The sequence below is a fragment of the Nematolebias whitei genome, chromosome 21, assembly GCF_014905685.2.
Source record: "Nematolebias whitei isolate Nwh7 chromosome 21, NemWhi1, whole genome shotgun sequence".
In the NCBI taxonomy this organism is placed as follows: Eukaryota; Metazoa; Chordata; class Actinopteri; order Cyprinodontiformes; family Rivulidae; genus Nematolebias; species Nematolebias whitei.
Window position 1 is genome coordinate 7,590,598 of NC_056518.1, and position 18,763 is coordinate 7,609,360.

Below are 18,763 nucleotides of genomic sequence, written 5' to 3' on the forward strand. Positions count from 1 at the left end.
ATATCTATCTCTATCTGTCTCTTTATCTTTCTATATCTATATATCTAACTCTTTCTATCTATATCTATATCTATCTCTATCTATATCTATCTCTATCTCTTTCTATCTATATCTATCTCTATCTCTTTCTATCTATATCTATCTATATCTATCTCTATCTCTTTCTATCTATATCTATCTATATATATCCATCTCTTTATCTGTCTATCTATCGCTTTGTCTATCTCTGTCTCTCTTTCTCTCTATCTGTCCGTCTTCTCGTCTGATCATTTGATAAGTTTTCATGTTAGAAATATTTCCTGACGTCTTGAATACCTGCTGTATTAAAGAGGACAAACTTATAACTTATCAGATTCTAGCAAGTTTATTTTGGGCAGTAGGAATTTGCTCTCCTTATCAAGCACCCCCCCACCCCCAGTTTGCCACAGTTTTTTTTTTCTTTTTGAGTGTTTTACTTGTTTATATTGTCAGTGACCTCTGACCTCAGGCACAGAGGACAACACACTGCTGAGGACACGGTGGATTAGAAGGTAGGAAGCATTTCATGGGAACCTGATGGCATGTCACACGGGACGTAAATCTGAGTGATTGCATTAAAAACAAAAGTTTTGCCAAACTTGTCTAAGACGAGCTCAGACGGGGAGAAGCTTGTAAAAGTTGTCCGTTATAAACCCAAATAAAACGTGTAAATTTTTACAGGTGCTTTATTTAAGTGTGTGTAAATCCATGAAGGAGAAAGTGTGTTGGAGTTTGGAGTTTTCTGCCAGAAGTTTAGAGATTGATTGTTTGTAGCAACATTTTCCACCATTTAGTTCAGAGGTTTGTTTGTACGAGTCAAAAACCTGGACTATGAAGAACTTTGGATTGTGGTATTTTTCCTCCCAAGATAAAAACTCATCAAGAGCTGATAGTAAGTTGCTCAAGATCTTTTTACATCTTAGACGTATTGACACGTATGCCAGAGACATGCAATATAGCATCAATACACTTTCAGAAACCAACAATTTCATTTTATGAGGCAGGTATGACAAAAACCAAAAACATAAGAACTGCTTATTGATGTTTGTGGTTGAGATGTTGTTTCTTTTTGTAGTATTTATATTTGAGACAAACCCCTTCATTTTTCTCCTGACTGTTAATGTTGTATCAAGTGAAGTCTTTAACAGTTTTGATCTGACTGTTATGACTGATGGTTGATATTTTAGTCTTGGGTGCTCATCAGACACCTCTATAAACTAAATTGGATCAGTCTAATCCTGCTTTAGAAGCTCACAGTTGCAGGGATGTCTAGTGAGGGAGCAGGCCGTTCTGTGTTTATCATCGTAGTATTGAGCATGACTTTGAGTCCTCCTTGCCTGCCTTCATGTGATATTTGAACTCCATCGGATCTCCAGTGAGGACAAAGTAGATACTGAGTGGCTGGTACTTTGGGGGGTTGCTCTATTTAGTAGAGCATCTACTTTTCCTTTGCTTCTGTATGGCAGCAGCAGCGACCTGCAGATGTAATCCTTCATGCAGTGCAGATTTCTGCCAAAGAACATGCTTTAATTTACCATTCAGCCTTTAAAATCAGATTAGGAGAAGGCCCAACAATCTCTTGGAGCTTTGAGTTTGAGTGTACATCTTCAAAGTCTTCAATCAGGACATATAAGGAGAATCAGAAGCTTTCATACATCATGGATTTAACAAACAAAAGCTTTGCAAGGACAAAAAACCCTAACTCCTCTACATTTTTTCTTACACCCTGCCACTTCTGTCCTACCTTCTCAAGACTTTGCAGCATTTCTTTTGATCCTTTTTTCTTTTTGTCTCTTCTTCTTATGTCCTGATGGATGCTAGAGTTGCATTTGGGCCTAAAAAGTCCGGCCCGAGCCCGTGGGTATTTTGTCTGTGCCCGACCCGACCCATTCATTTAACTGTAATTACAGGCCTGAACTTGAAAAAAAGCTGATATTTTTTAAATTAAGCTTTTACTGCTTATGCAAGCAAATCAGTTTTACTTTTTTTTTTTTAAATATATGATTTCTTGTTTATTAACAAGTCACCATATGGATATTAACATCCAAATCAAATAGCCTAAAAAAAATCACCTGTAAAGATGGACTATTTTACAGATGAACAAAAATATTTTTAGAGCAACATTATTTGGAAAAATATAGAACAAGAGTATTTTAATTGAACGCGCTGCTCGCTTCGGCTTTTATAGATGCTGCTACTTCCTTCACCGTAGATGACAGCAGGGTGGAGAGGGATGTGCGCGGTTGATGATCCAGCGATCCAGCTAAAGCTTAACTGGACTTTTTTTTTTTTTTTACCTCTTTCAACCGGCCAGTCAGACCTGAGCGTGCACCTGACCTGACACATATCACCAGGTTTCACTGTGCTGGCTTTGTAGAGTGAGTGCTCCCGTTTTTATCTTTTGTTTAATACTTTCCAGCTCCATTATGTTGCTTGTTGTGGGTCAATTGCAAATCCTCAGATGTGTGATAAAAGCAGGGTGGGCGGGGCCACATGCGCAATTGTTGCGCACTGCGCCAGCACTACTCTCTTTTCACAGTCTGATGAACTGGTGCACTCTATTTTATTTCTTTCCTCATCATATAAACTTACTGCCTCCTCCTCTACAAGTAGATTAACACAATTTTATATTGTGCATTCTTATTTAGTTTTCTTTGTGCTGCATGATTCGTATAACCGTATCAAAAGCCAGAGCCAGAGCAAATTTCGGGTCAGGTCGGGCTTGGGCCAGAAATCGCAACTCTAATGCATGCTCAATAATCCAGAAGGATAAATGTAACAAGGTTGAGTCAGGTCATCTGGACGGATTCTTCTTTGTTAAAACGTTTCATCTTTTATCCACAAGACTTCTTCCAGGAGTCTTGGAACAGATCTTTTGGATAAAAGACGAAACGTTTTAACAAAGAAGAGTCCGTCCAGAGGACCTGACTCAACCTTGTTAGATCTTCTTATCATGTCCATCTGCACAAGAAAGAGTGTTGGTATTAAGCCCACCAAGCAGCCAGACTCTAGACCAGGGGTGTCAAACTCACTTACAAACGGGGCCAAAATTAAAACCTTTTTCAAACTAAGGGCCAATTTCAGAAACTACATTAACTCAAATCAGATACCCAACATCTTTTCTTGGTCACAGGTTCCTCAACAAGAATTTGATTGGTCTCATTTGATGTTCTCTGTTGTGCTTTCGACATCATCATCAAAGATTACTGAAAAAATTCAAGAGATAAAAGTATTTTACATTTCACATATCATCTTGGGGGCCAGATAAGATGTTAACGAGGGCCACATTTGGCCCCCGGGCCTTGAGTTTGACACAGATGCTCTAGACAATCAGGGGAGGACAGGGAAGTAGAGAAGAGACCTAGAAAAGACTGGGTTACTGAGCTGAGACTGGAAAGATAGTACTGGTAGTGCCTTTCCATTACAAGTGTACAAATAAATCTGACAGCAGTATTTATGTAAATGTGTGTCCGTTGTCTAAACATGAACTTTGACAGCATTTTGGCTAACAGTGTACTGTATACTTTTACTAACTGGTTTTGGTTAAACACACTTATCCATATTCTGTGCAAATGTGTACAAATTAGACTTTTTTTTATCTTTTTCTCCTCCTTACTCTTCCTTATAGGTGGCAAAGAAGGTTTAATGTAAAACTAGCGAGTCTAGACCATTTTCAAATGGCTGTAAATCTAAAATGAACTGGAACAAAGTGTTCAGGCTGAGTGAGCGATAAGAACACAGCTATTTGTTATGGTGGTAATGTACTGGTAGTTAACTTGCATGTCTTCACCCATAAACAAAGTTCCTTTTCAAGTAGAAAATACCCAAAATGTCACCACATTTCAGTACTCTACCTGTAAATTACCTGTTTATTCAAATAATTTAAAAAAAAATCCAAGTAAAGAAGTTAGTTGTTCCAGATCAGCACACTTCAACAACTTGATCATCTTTTTTTTTTCTTAAATTAAACACAGCCATTCATCCTACAGTTTTTCCAGAAGCAAGAGACTGAAAGAAGCCGTGCACAAAAGTAACATGACAGTACAGGAAATGGCAAACCGACCATTATGGGATGCTGGTTTTCTTTTTTTTCTTTTTTCTTGGAAAAACAGAAAAGTGCCGACCAAGCATCAGGTCTCCACCATCTTGTGGCTTCCACTGCAGCGCCAGCATCCACTGCAGTTGTCCTTCCACACACATTAATCGTATGCACAAGTACACAGTATTTGTCACACTTACTCAAACTGGCAATAACCTCCTATATATGAAGATGTGGTTGAGGCATTGTGATTCGACTGTGGCCCTTTTATTAACTACTGTTTATGAAGCAGAAGAGCTTCAAACCCAACTTAATGTCAAGTGCATTAAAGAGAATTTTCTTTCCCTTCTTTTTTTAAGGGGAGCACAATGTTCTTGAGGAAGAAAATGGCTAAACCCTGCATGCGTCTGCATGTTTTAAAGAGTACAAACACATTTGATGGACTTCCTCAACCTTAAATGTCCGATGTTTTGGTATCATTCATGCGAAGGGAGAAAAATCAGCTTTTTTTTAATGTTCTTTCTCTAGTCTTTTTTTTTTTTTTTTTTTTTTTGCCGCAGTGATCACATTTTCACCCACCTTTCAAAAAGTTCTAAAACGTACTTTCTTTTTAAATGAACGGTGCCAAATGGTTTTACTAGTAGTTTTTCTCGTGTTTTTGTAATTTACTAGTCTATAGATTCAGTTGCTATTTTCGTACACGGTGACGTTCAGTTCTGACGGACAAGTTGTAGCAACAAAACTCAAGACAATGAAGACAAAACCATGTTAGGATCATTCTATGTAGGGGACAAAACAGTTCTCTCAATTTTAATAAATGATCAGGAAAAGTTGTTTCTTTCTAGATTTACAGAAAACAACGTACAGGCCAGCAGACTTAACACCTATAAATTAAATGGAGCGTTGCCTGCCCTGTTCACACATTTTAAGATATTCCAGACTTGAACTTGGCTGAATTAACTCTGAGTTAACTGCTCAGTATGATGCAGACATCAACATTCAGGCATTCAGCCCTGCAGAAACAAATACCTGTAACTTTCCAGGGCTGCAGTGCACATCTGAAGATGTCTGTAGTATTCATTCAGTCTGGTTTTAACCCACAGGTTTACAACACAGAAAGATAATTATATCAAATTGGTCAGAAAAAAGTAAGCAAACTCTGTTGAACAAAAAGAATCTTGTGCCTTTCATTTTATTGATCTTGCCTTTGTTACTCCATCATGAATATGTATGCCAAACGGGGGTCAGCTTCCCTGCCTCAGAAATGTCCTCTCCTCCCACCAGGATTTTCACAATAGTCAAAGTGCAGAACAGGGAAATAAAACTCAACTTTGAGTTGAGAACGCGTCAGCTTTACTTTTTTCATCTTGTTTTGTCTTTCTCCAGCTTAAACATTCCTTGTAGATGAACAGCTATGTCATTTTGCTTTTTTAAAAGTATAATAGAAGAAATAATCCCTTCTGATATTATCCAAAAATGTTAGGGTTTACAAGTATGTTTCAGATTTGCTCCACAAAGATAACTGGTCATTGTAAACCAAATACCATTGATCAGCACTGACTTGATTTACATTTCTTACACCTGTTCCCTGTCCTTCATTTCACCTCTCTCCTCTGTCCTTCTAACTCTCCTGTCTGTCCCCGATTTTAGCTAATGAGGCTCTGGGCCTGGCGTAAGGGTAAATGGGTATGTTGATTGGTTTGGCAATGGCCGGCCCTTGCCAGAGTCACTTTGCATGCACTGCCACCCCTCAAAAGCGCACACTTGGCTGAACTGCTATGCGTGTATGGGAGAGATGGATAGGACAAAAAATGGGGGAGGGAGGGTGGCAGAAAACTGGCAAAAAAAGAGGAAGAACGAGGAGAAAGGGGGCAGGGTGCTAAGACAGGAGTAACTAGACTTAGCCATTATTAACCAGCACAAGACTTAACTGAGATGTATTAAAGGGATCAAAGACATATTTAGGATAATTACAGATGTGTTAAAACCACTGTAATATACAAACAGAACTGGAAGGTTGTTTAATTGCAGGTCAAGACAGTAGCAGGCTACCCAGCGACCCTGGAAAATTACTTTTACATTTTCTAGACAGGGAAAACTCAGGGAACTTGGACACTGACCTCCTGATATTCTAGCATCATTGAGTTTTATAGTGCACATAGTGCATGCATTCTTACCGATTGGCTATAGTGGCTTTTTAGTATCTGATGTTGTACAATAACATAATTAATTATAAGAAATTATTGCCATATGCACATACCACAGGCTACAGCATCTCACTGTCATCTCTGAAGCTGACCCTGCCCGACACTCAAGATGCTAAGATCTGAGCATTTCATGTGGCTGAAATATCTCCTGAAATTTCAGAATTTACTCAGAGAAAAATTAAGGAACATTCAGGGAATTGTTTTCATGATTTGTTGGGAACCCTGAGTAAGATTACCAAACAAAGACCATTTCTGGCTATTTTACTATCTAGAAATAAATTACTCCGATACATCGGTTAAATGTTGCCTGAGCTACAGTTTTAAGCTCTTCTTAAGAACTCAACTGAAATGTTTCTCCCTATTTTGATGTATACTTCATTATTTTTCTTGTGTTTTTAGTTATCTGGAAGAAAACCAGAAGAATTTTGAACAACAGAAAATGGCTAAAACACTTTAAATGTCACAAATGAGTAATGCTGATGTTTCACAAGGTGACAGTACATATAAGTGTGGGTTACAAGACTTGTTGCTTTCTCGGTTAGTCTTTTCCTCCTCTCCAGTCCATGTACTTTTTTCTTTGATGCCCTGTACTCACTGAGATTACTAAACCACTAGACCTCATGAAAGGAAACAGCATAATTAAACACTACATCTGAACCCTTTGAATCTTCTGTAAATTTAGTTGTAAAGTTATCTTTGATGCATTGACTTTCAAAGCATATTGCTCATAAGACACTTAATAAATTGTGGGAAGACAGCTTTGGTCTTTACACACCAAATGAAACTATAGTAAATACTCTTCTGTCTTGGAGTAAACCATAATGACACGTTGTAAGATTTTGTGTACCCTCTACACATGTGTACATGTAGAGTTAATGCGCTGGTTAATGTCTTCAAAACGCAAAAGAAATTGCAATGTCCTTTTTATGTAACGGCTTGCTGTTTTAGGAAGCGAGATCTTTTGTACTGTAAACCAGGCAGTAAGAGGAGATGTGTTATAAGGCGAGGCTTCAGACATGTTGTGGTGGGGCAGATAAGTAATCCAGATGTGTCCTACCCCTAGGACTAGGTCGATATATACTGTATATTTTCTTTGTGCCCTTCCCGGTCACTGTGAGAAGCTTAGATGAATGTTGGGGGAAGGGGATGATCGGAATTGGAAGCAGTGGTTGGAAAGCCCACCGTCTGAATCATGTATGAGACGCAAGTGTTGGATACATGGTGACCTTTTTGACAGGCAGCAGTGCGCTAATGATCTGTGTGTCATGCTGGGCTTATAGATGGGAACTAACATATGATAATGATAGTAACCCTCCCCCTACATAATTGCACTGACTACTGAGCAACAACACAGGCTGAAATATCCCTAGTTGCAGCAATTGTGATTTCCAAATTGTTTGATCATCTTTCATGATGGTGGGGTCTAACCATCTTTGTCAGGGGTTGCTGTTTATCATTGCTGTCCCATGGGACTATAAACGCTGTAACATTGTTGTGATGGGTTGGTGTTGCAGTGGAGGAGGGTAAGTGTGATTGAGATATGCTGCTGTCAGCAGAAGCAGGCAAGCAAGCAAGGATCGATGTGGGATATAAGAGCAGGGAGACGACAAAGCATGCGGGTCTGTTTTTGCAAGCCCGTGCAGCTATTTTGAAACGCCCATTCATGCACACACGTGAGGGAGATGAGCCGGCCCCTTCGAAGGGCAGGCAAGGTGAAATACAATACAGAATGGTGAATGAATGAGAAAACACTGAAGAGATTCACTTTGTATGCAAGCTTGATTGTTAAGGCTCGTTCTTTTTCCACAAACAATTAAATGTTTATATTTATGACTGAATGAACCACCATTTATAATTTGAGCTTGCTGAATTACCATCTGGACAAAGCTTGCCATTGAGAAAGAACTGATCGATTGATTTTTTTTGTTTGTTTGTTTATTTTGTTGGTATATTCAGGAAGTAATCTGGCATATTTTTCTCTATATTATGGTGCTATGGCAATTCCAAAAAAAGCAGCCCCCAGTCCATACCACTGCCCCCACTGGGCTGTAAAGTGTGAACTACACATCATCATCACACATCCACATATCTGCTGTGCCTCTCGCCTTCATCCACAGGTCACTCTGGAACAGAACCTTTTGACAAAGGTCCAGCATCCAATATTTTTGCTCCCTGGCAAAAAAAAAAAAAAAAAAAAAACCATAATTGCCGGTCTATAGAACGCACCCAAATGTAAACTGTGCACACTAAATAAAAAATAATAATAATTTGAACATAAATAAGCCACACTTGTGTTCACGTTGTAACATGAGTGGCAGCACATAGCTACTGAACGATATGTGCAGCTCTTGTTGTAGATCAAGACTCAACCACCAGGTGGCGTTTCACAGACTTTATTTTGCTTTTCAACACAAACCGACAGACACCTCTCCCTCACTCATGGTTACTCTACTGAATGGCCTAACACAAACCAACACATAATGAACACATCAACTAAGCTAACGAGAACTGACTAATCACTAGAAACTAATGCTAAACAGCTAACTGAAATGATTAATAATGAACATAAATTTTACCCATAATCCCATCCTGAGGCCATGTGACTGGCAGTCAACCACAATGAACCAATGAGGTACTCATTAAGTCATAAGGACCCACCCCCCAAGAGAGACGTGTATTGGGCAGTTATATGAGCGCTCAGATGTGATGAGGCTAAATGTTTTTGGTGGCATGAAGCTCGTTAGCGCGTCAAAAAAAAAAACAACATGAATTAGCTATAACATTGTATTAGCTGCAGGGTTCAAAGCCTGTGAAAAACGTAGACTGGAAAGTACGGTACTAGTTATCCGGTCATACTCATTCAATATTCTTTAGTTTATTTTTTGTTTCACAGCATACCTTTTTTTATGACTGGAGAATATGTCGCTCCTACGTGGTTGTTAAACAAACAAGAAGCTGCTCACTACATCAATTAAATGTATTGTTTTCATCTGAAATGTAAATTATTACAGTGATTTTCTTACTGGAGGCTCCTACTGATTTGTGTGATTGTTTCTTGTGGTGATAGATACTGCCAACCAGTTTCTATGGTCATCGACATGTTTGTTTTACTCACACACCTACTTTTGAGAATGCAAATTATTGTCATTGACAAACCAGAAGTGACTAAGTGTAGTTTCCTCTTTCCCTCCTACAGATGACAGATTTGTCTGCTAAACACCTCTCTGAAGAAACTTCACTTAAAGATTCATCTGGAAGAACACAAGATAAACTTGAAAGAGAAAACAGCTTTTAATACTTGTCTCTATTGACTGTCACACAAATGTGGAGCCCTAAATGCTCTGTTATCAAATAATCTGGATACCAGAACAAACAGAATTGATCCATTACACAGAACTTTGTAGCCATGTCTGAACATAAAGACATGACACACCGCCACTTAAGGCACAAGCTACAGAGTCTCGGCAGAAGACTGGATGAACTGGAAGAAGCAACCAACAAGTTGCAGAAATCAGAGGATGAGCTGCTTGACCTGCAGGTTAGTACTTTAGTACTAGCTGACCTCTGACGTATTGTTTGTTTGTGTGTAATTCAGAGACAATGAGCGGCCTTGTCTGATTTACAGAGCATAAATACTTTTATAAACTCCCTTTTATAGGACAAGGTCATCCAGGCAGAAGGCAGCAACTCATCACTTCTTGGTGATGTGGAGTCCCTGAGGAAGCGTCTCTTGAAGATCCAGGGTAAAGATGAAGAGGTACGCAAAGCTGAGGACCTGTGTCGCACAGTTAGAGAAAAACTGGAAGAAGAGGAGAATCTCACAAAGGAGCTAAAGGCGGAGATTGAGCGTCTGCAGAGGAGGATGGCTGAACTGGAGAAACTGGAAGAAGCTTTTGCTAAAAGTAAGTCTGATTGTAGCCAGCTCTGCCTTAGCCTCAACGAGGAGAAGAACTTAACTAAGAAGCTCTCTTCTGATTTGGAAACACTCAAAGCACGTTTAAAGGAAGTGGAAGGTTCTGAGACAAAGCTGGAAAAAGCAGAGCAGACCTTGGCTATGGAGCTTGAGACACTAAAGGGATTCACTCAGGCCTTTGTCTGTGAGCGCAAACGACTTTTAGAAAAACAAAAGGAGGATGAGAAGATCATTATAAAGCTGACAGAAGAAAAAAAGAAATGGCTCGGTATGTCGGCAGACCCCAGTCAGCCAGATTTTATAAGTTCAAGAATTGAGGATGAGTTGTCATCGTCTGTATTTCTCACAAATAAACTGACCGGATACAAGAAAAACATTGATTCCTTCAAACTGGCAGATGATGGCATTGTCAGCAAGTCTGACAGTAAGAAGAACAGCAGCGTTGAGGAGGAAGACAACAAAGTCAAGGAGTTGACGCAAGAGCTAGAGAGGCTGAAGAACCGCCTTAAACAGCTGGAGATTGTGGAGGAGGATTTGAAGTCCTCCGAGTTCAAAAATGGAGAACTTCACGAAAAGTTCCAGATGGAACGAAATCGAGCTCGTCAGCTGAGCGAGCAGGTGGAGCAGCTAAAGACGCAGCTGTGCGTAAAAGGTGGGGTTGGAGGAAATGGAATTGGCAACCTGGATAAACATGGCAATGGCAGCACTGTCAGTCCTACGAAGTTCTTGGAGAACGGTAAAGCAGAGAACGAGGAGCTAACTGTGAAGGCAAGTTTCAGACAAGAAAAGCCTAAAAATAGAAATACAGCAGCAGCTTCAGAACCGAGCTCTCCTAAGCACAGTAACCGGGAGCTCCTGTCTCAGTATAAGCGAGAAACCAAAACAAGGAGCAAAGAGTTGAGCAATTCCAAGGATAGCTCTCCGAATTCTGTGAGGAGAGCTTTCAGTCCTGCTATGAAAAGCAAAAGGATGCCCAAAACCCCTGCTGCTACAATTTCATCTGATAATGGAATACAAGACACAGCACGAGTCACTGAGGAAAAGACTAGGGGAGCCACGTACAGCTCAGTAAACTCCACTTCTACTGATGTTAAAAAGTTGTCTGTTCTGAGTCGATACCCTCCAGCAGCCAATGACCAGAAGTCACATAGAATAGGGCACAAACTGGCTGATGGGGAGAATAAAAGTAGTAGAGAGAGGTTTTCAAAACTATATGCAGGTAGTGACAGTGAGTCAAACTGCTCTGATGCGGTGCCTGAAGGCTCCACCAGCATGAACAGTGTCTCTGCACTTGAGAAGGAGATAGCTTCTGCCTCTGATCAGGACTCTGTTGACCAGGTTCAGGAACCGGTGTCTGTGTCTGTGGCATCCACCTTGTCCAAAACCAACGGCTCATACACCGCCTACAGATCTCGCATCACTCCAGTGCTGCCCAGTGATCAGGGGTCAGACAGTCATTCCTCTGCTTCTGAAACAGAATCCAATAGCTCGAGGCCGTCAGAAGTGGAACGTGCAACTGAGGCGAGCACAACTAAAAGCAGTAGGACTGCACCTTCCAGGTATACGAGATACCCTCATGTCCACGACTCTCATTCGGAGGGGTCTTCTTCCAGGAGCTCATTTGACGAGGAGTTGCACAGTAGGCCACAGTTCTCAGAAGGAGGCCACCATACCCCATCAGCAGCTGAGATCCAGAGAGTGTGCAGCCCACGAGAGGCACTGAGGTCAAAAGCAATCATCCAGCCTGCCATTGTTGAGATTGACAGAAAGGAAGTGATGATTTCAGAATCATATCCTAATAATGGCAAACCCAAGATCTCCACTAAGCCGGCTACCACCCCTAGTAAAATGACCAGTAGTATAACCATCTACCCCAATGACCCGGGCTCCTCCAGAGCAAGCAGTCGCAGCAGCAGCTTGTCCAGCGAACCAATGTCCGTCAAAGAACGCCATACATCTACCAGTAACATCCTTATAGGTAAGGTTCCTGGCAGCGCTTCTATTTGTTCTCAGTTAAGCAAAATGTTGAAAAAGTGGCACATCACTATTTTAGTCAAATATCCTTCTTTTTGTGCGGTATTTCAATTTTATTCAACTGATAAACATGTCGCAGAGTTGATTAGTTTATTAAGGTTGTACAGTCTTCGTTTTTTTCATGAGTTATCAAGAATCATAATATTTTAATTGTTAAACTTATTTTGGCTGTCTTGTAACTTTTTTCCTGAACAGAAGAGGCTTTTTGACTTTAGCTGCTCAAATTTTTAGACTTATCAAAAACATGTTAAGTCAATACTAAAAACATGTTCTAACTAAGACTTTTTAGTTTTGCAAAACAAAAGTTAAAATTGCTCTTTTTTTGTTTGTTTTATCTGTCATGGCAAGTAATTTCTACTTTTGATATTTGTCTTATTGATGTTCATTTGCAGCTTTTTGACATAAAGCATACCTCTACTAGTGCACCAGCAACCGTTTCTGCTTTTGATTGGGAAAAAAAAAAATACAGCAAATATTGCAAACATAAAATATTAAGCAATAGAAAATAAATTCTGAACACCTTACATTAGTTTCCTGAAGTTAAAAGATATAGCAAAGTTTTTTTTTTTTTTTATTGGTTCCAAGCCACTTTAATACTTATACTTTTACACTTATGAACATATATATATATATATATATATATATATATATATAACTTTCCACCATTTGTTTTAACTATACATTTTCCTTCAAATAATAATAAAAAAGACTAATGCTCTAATGCTATAGAAACTTTGTTCCTCATTTTTGGTCCACTTATGGTTTGTTATGCATAAAACTGGATTTTTAAAATTACTACATTTTAATATGAAAATGCATACGATAGTACTAACAAATATTGTTCTTATAATGTCTAATAAGTTAATAATGTTTTTTTTCCCTCTAAATTTATACACACTTTACAGAAGTTTTTGGTTACATTCAATGGTAATATAAATGCCCTGAATTCAATAAAACATTAAAGATGATGCATTATGGATTATATTTGCTATCAGTAAAAGTGATTAATCTTGATTTTGCTGATTGCTAGGAGGCTCCAGCAGTGACCACTATGGCAGCATTTCTGTTCCATATGAGATTTCGATACCCAAGAGTGATATCACGTTGCATTCATGCCAAGACCAGGACTGTGGAGCAGACAACCACTGCGACACCGTGTCAAGGTCCAAACTCCACAACTCTTCCATGGTGGAGACCACCACCAGCCACATGAACTGTCAGCGCAGCAGCTTCAGCCTCCAGTCTGTGGACTCCATCTCCTCAGACTTCAACGACACAGAATCGGGCTTCGAGAGCAGCAGCAGTAGCATGACCACGGTCACCAGCTGGAGAAGCCAAAGACAGAACCAGAACTCCCAGGAAGACAGTTTACCAGACATGAAGAATGTGACGGTGAGAAGCACGTGGAGGAATAGGGTTGCCATGTCTGTGGATGATTCGAGTCCAGGACGAGTGGGTACCAAGGCGCTGACAGATGGTGGGTCTGAAGATGAAGCGGAAGCTGCTACAACATGGAGAGCGTATCGAGCTACTACTTTTGACTCGGAAGAAACTGTAAACCCTGAAAGTGGAGCTGGTAGGAGCACATTGTCACAGAAGGGAGCCAAGCCATCTCCTGCAGAGGTGAGAAAATGAAAAGGAAGAACGCACATTTCTAATGCAAATACTCAAACTCTTCTTCTTTCTTCTTCTTCTTTCGACGTTCCCCTCTTCAGGGGTCTCCACAGCGAGTCATCCTCCATCTCCCTCTGTCCTCTGCATCCTCTGTCCTCACTCCAACTACCCCCATGTCCTCTCTAACTTCTTCCATATATCTCCTCTTTGTCTTTTTCCTGGCAGCTGCATTTCTAACATCCTTCTACCAATATACCCACTGTCCCTCCTCTGGACATGTCCAAACCACTGTCCCTTCTCTGGACATGTCCAAACCACTGTCCCTTCTCTAGGCATCTCCAAATCACTGTCCCTTCTCTGGACATGTCCAAACCATCTAATTCGATCTTTATTTAGACAAGGGGCGGCTGTGGCTGAGTGGTTAGAGCAGTCGTCCTCCATTGCAAGAGTTGGGGGTTCGAATCCACCAGCAGTCATATGCCGAAGTGCCCCTGGGAAAGACACTGAACCCCTCATTGTCTCCGATGTGCGTCCCATTGGTGTATGAATGTGATAAAAGCACTGATTAGTCTCCTTAGATTGATTTGTTCAATTAGCTTTGTAGAGATCTAGTAGAGTGCTGTATGAATGGGTAAATGAGGCACAGATTTTAGTGTAAAGCACTTTGAGTATCTCGATAAGATAGAAAGGCGCCATATAAATACAGTCCATTTACCATTTCATTTACAAGTTAGTCTCAATGAGTCGCAAGGACTCATTTACAAGACAGACCTGATTTGAACAAAGAACACAGATGAGGTACAGACAATAACCATCTCAGTGTGTCCTCTCTAACTTTATCTCCCATTTGTTCAACCTGTGCTGTACTTCTGATGATCTCATTCATAATCTTATCCATCTTTTTCACTCCTAAAGAGAACCTCAACATCTTCAATTCTGCCACTTCCAGTTCTTTCTCCTGTATTTTTGTCCATGTCTCTGTCTCCAGACCATACAACATAGCTGGTCTCACCACTGTCTTGTAAAATTTTCCTTTGACCTTTGCTGACACCCTTTTGTCACAAATCACTCCTGAAACTTTTCTCCATCCACTCCATCCTGCCTGGACTCTCTTCTTCACCTCTTCACCACACTCCCCATTTTCCTGGGCAGTGGACCCCAAGTCCTTGAAGACCTGAACCTTTGTGACCTCTGCTCCTTGTAGCCTCACTGTTCCACCTCCTCCCTCTCATTCACGCACATGTACTCTGTCTTACTACGGCTGACTTTCATTCCTCTTCTTTCAAGTGCATACTTCCACCTGTTCCCTGTTCTCACCACAGATCACAATGTCATCTGCAAACATCATCGTCCACGGGGAAAAATCCACATATTCAAATAATCAAAGTAAATGCTTCTTTGTTGCTTCTTGTGTTCCTCTCTGTCTTAGTTGTACATGCGTAAGATAAACAGTTCTGCCACGAACACTAAAGAAACGGAGGAACCAATGTTTCGACGAAGCAGAAGCTCTCAGTCCCCAACTATGGAAACAGGAGGACTGGGAAGAACTGTCCCCCATGCACCTGTTACCTCTCAGTCCTGGAACCGATCATACTCCATGCAAACACAGGTAGGAAGGCTGACTTCAGGTTTAGGCACTTTTCCACAGGCAGGATTAATTATTATCACCAGTTGCCTTGAAAGGCTGCCACAGCTAAATGACCTTAGCAAACATAGAAGTAGCTATAACTCTTGTCACTTTAATATATATATTGAGCTAATATTTGGTGTTGTAATTGCTGAGACTCATCTCCAACACACTTCGAGCACAAGCTCTTTGACATGCAAGGCATTAGCGTTCCTTCTAGAAATGCAACTGTTACATTAATTTTCAGCTCTATTGCTACTGTAGTCACTTCTTTACTGATGCAGTTTACTTAACTCCATTAACATGACACATGTTTCTTATTACTGATTTATTTTATTTTGAATGTAATTATTTTGGGTTCTTTGGTAAATAACATTTTTAAGCAAATATGCTGCTTATCCATTTTGTCCTTGTATACCAGGACTATTCAACTAAATAGTTCAGGGCGCCACAGTTACTCAAAGCCAAGAGCTCAGGGGCTGGACATCCAGCACTTATTCCCATTAAGGTTGTTTTACGATTTAAAATCTAGTTTTATTTAAAAGTGAACCCAATGGTGGGCTGAACTGAGCACAATCATGTGCCTGACTTGGCCCCCGGACCGGCAGTTGAATAACCATGTTATAAACAACATGCTTCCACCATGACCATTGCTTACATTTAATATTGACTTTAAACTCTAAAAAGTTTAACTATTTTTCTCAGGTGACATTATTAAATTTTAATCTGAAGGACTGCGTTGGTTCAGCTGCAGCACTGAGCCCAGTTTGTATTCCCCCCTCGCACCAGCCTCAGACTTCAACACTAGCACAGCATTTTTGCAGGCTTCACTCTCGCTGCTGCGGTGAGCACACAGGCAGAGAGGGTGGGTCAAGATCCAGAGAGGAAGGAAACAGGAAAGGAAAAAGACCAGTTGTGAGAAAAGAACATGAGAAAAAACCTCAAGGAGAGGAAAATTACATTCTTGTCTTTAAAATGGCCATGCCATTCTTGTGTTAACATTCTCAGGTTGGGTTGCTGTTACTGTCTGACTCCTCTGACACGCTTTGATTTTACTGATAGAATGGTTTAATGAAGTACAGCTGGAGGGTAGAGTTGCATTCAGGTCCAAAAAATCCGACCTGACCCGGCCCAAGCCCGTAGACATGATTTCCGAACCCCACCCGATCCGACAAATTAACAGTAATTACATGTACGAACCCCCCTCCCCCCAACATTTTTAATTAAGCTTTGACTACTTATATAGTTATTAACGGTTGGCGAACACGCACGGCTGAGTAAAGGGGCAGAAGATCAGAGCTGAGGGGGTGTTTGTCCTTTCATGGCCGTCACAGCGCATCAAATCCCTGCTTCTGCTGCATTCTGCTTTATTCAGACAAGAATCCTGCTCTGACATGTCTGCTTTGGGATCTCACCTGTTTGGGTCATCGGCCGTGCGCGTCCACTGAGTGCAGTGGCTGAATGAACGTCCATTTGGGCTGATGGATCGCTGCCTGGCTGTATAGTCCCACCTGAAGCTTAACTGAACTTTATTTTACCTCTTTCAAGGCTGGTCAGTTTGCGGTGAAATGGCCGCGTGCGGCTGCTGAAGGTATGACAAGTCATGTTGTCAAATAATTGGATCGCGGCTGATCTGTTGACGCAATCAAAAACTCGACACTGACCTGGCCTGCCCATCTAGCACATTATCATGGCCCAGCCCGCCCCGAATACGGGTTGGATCGGGCCGGGCTTCGGACCCGGGTTAGAAATGACAGTTTACTGTATAATAATTTGTCATCTGACATATAATGTGTCATATGGGGCACTCTTATTGAGCTACAACCATTTCCTAAACATATTTCTAAATTCAAAACCAAACAAAATACGTTTATTACACAACAATATATATTAAAAAAAATTTACATCTTTGTACTTTTTTTTACTTTAACTTGCTTTATTTTATATGGACACTATTTTTCTGTTGATTAGTTTGATTGAACTGAATAAAGTTATTGATGTTTTTTTTCTTAGATGCGCTTCCATTACACAAAAAAATACTACACTGGCAATATTTTGAAGGAATGCACATCACCCTCCACCACCCGCATGACAAAGTTTATAAAAAGATCTTGTGAGATCTGTTAGTGTGGTGGGAATGACTCTCAGCTACTACCAGGCCAGATTTGGGCTTATTTTCTGCTAAACTGAGTTATATCCTCTCTGATCCACCACATGATCTTCCTTGGTCTGTTTTCAGTCCATAGACATTGATCTCATAGATGTCACCCGCGGTAGCCCCGATGCCCTGAACTTCAGCTTCTCTGATGTGGTATTTTAGCACCGACCTGTCTGGTTGTCACCCCGTATGTGTTTTGTTTTTATTACTGGAGTTCCCTCAAGCCACTCGGTTGACTTTGTGGCGCAATGAAAACTTTGGTTGATCCTGATGCTTGAAGCATGAACAGATCACTTGGTTTGGATAGCAATTATGAGCAAAAAAAAGTACCACAAAACATTAAAACAATCCTTGAAAACATAAATGGACTTTGAAGAGTATCTTGGAGCAGAGCCTGTCGTCTTTGGTTTGGATTTTGAGAACATTTCGGTGGTCTGGACGGCGTCCACTTCCAGGAAGATTGAACAAATACAGCTGCAGTGGGGTTGGTGGAAGTCACAATCAGTTGGTGATCAGTGTATAAAATGTTGATAGAAGCTTGTGTTGGAGAAAACCAAGGTACCTGAAACTTAAAAACATCTTCATGGATACGTGTTTATCCGTTTTTCTGATTTTTGGCCAAACTATGACTTCACAGTCAAAGTTCACACGTGTTTTAGTTTTCATTCTCTTTGAGCATTAAAAAAGAGGAAGCACATGAAAATTCTTAATGATTGTTTTTCCTGGAGATCAGCATCTCATCTGTCAAGTCGGACCTTAAGTCAGCTTACCGTGGATCACAAAGTCACCATCAGTCGATGGATAATCATCAAGGAGGAGACAACTCTCTGAATGACTCTGAAGTCAGCTAGTTGTCCTGATAAACTATTGATTCACGTTCTTCTCATTCATGAATGATTCAGACCCTTTAATAAAAGAGACAATGCAGTGAAATTTCATTATGTAGCTGCTGCTATGTACAAACCGGATTCCAAAAAAGTTGGGACACTAAACAAATTGTGAATAAAAACTGAATGCAATGATGTGGAGATGGCAAATGTCAATATTTTATTCGTAATATAACATAGATGACAGATCAAAAGTTTAATCTGAGTAAATGTAACATTTTAAAGGAAAAATATGTTGATTCAAAATTTCACAGTGTCAACAAATC

The 18,763-nt window shown here is 40.4% G+C and overlaps 1 protein-coding gene across 2 annotated transcripts in view; it reads left to right on the forward strand.

Annotated features, from left to right (window-relative positions):
• Positions 1–18,763, forward strand: part of luzp1 (leucine zipper protein 1) — a 57,237-nt gene that overhangs the window by 29,805 nt on the left and 8,669 nt on the right. For both annotated transcript variants that reach the window (XM_037695532.1, XM_037695531.1), the window contains exons 2-5: positions 9,461–9,802; positions 9,923–12,155; positions 13,242–13,834; positions 15,255–15,434. In XM_037695532.1, coding sequence (XP_037551460.1) covers positions 9,671–9,802; positions 9,923–12,155; positions 13,242–13,834; positions 15,255–15,434 — 3,138 coding nt within the window. In that variant the 5' untranslated portion in view covers positions 9,461–9,670. The remainder of the gene's footprint in view (positions 1–9,460; positions 9,803–9,922; positions 12,156–13,241; positions 13,835–15,254; positions 15,435–18,763) is intronic.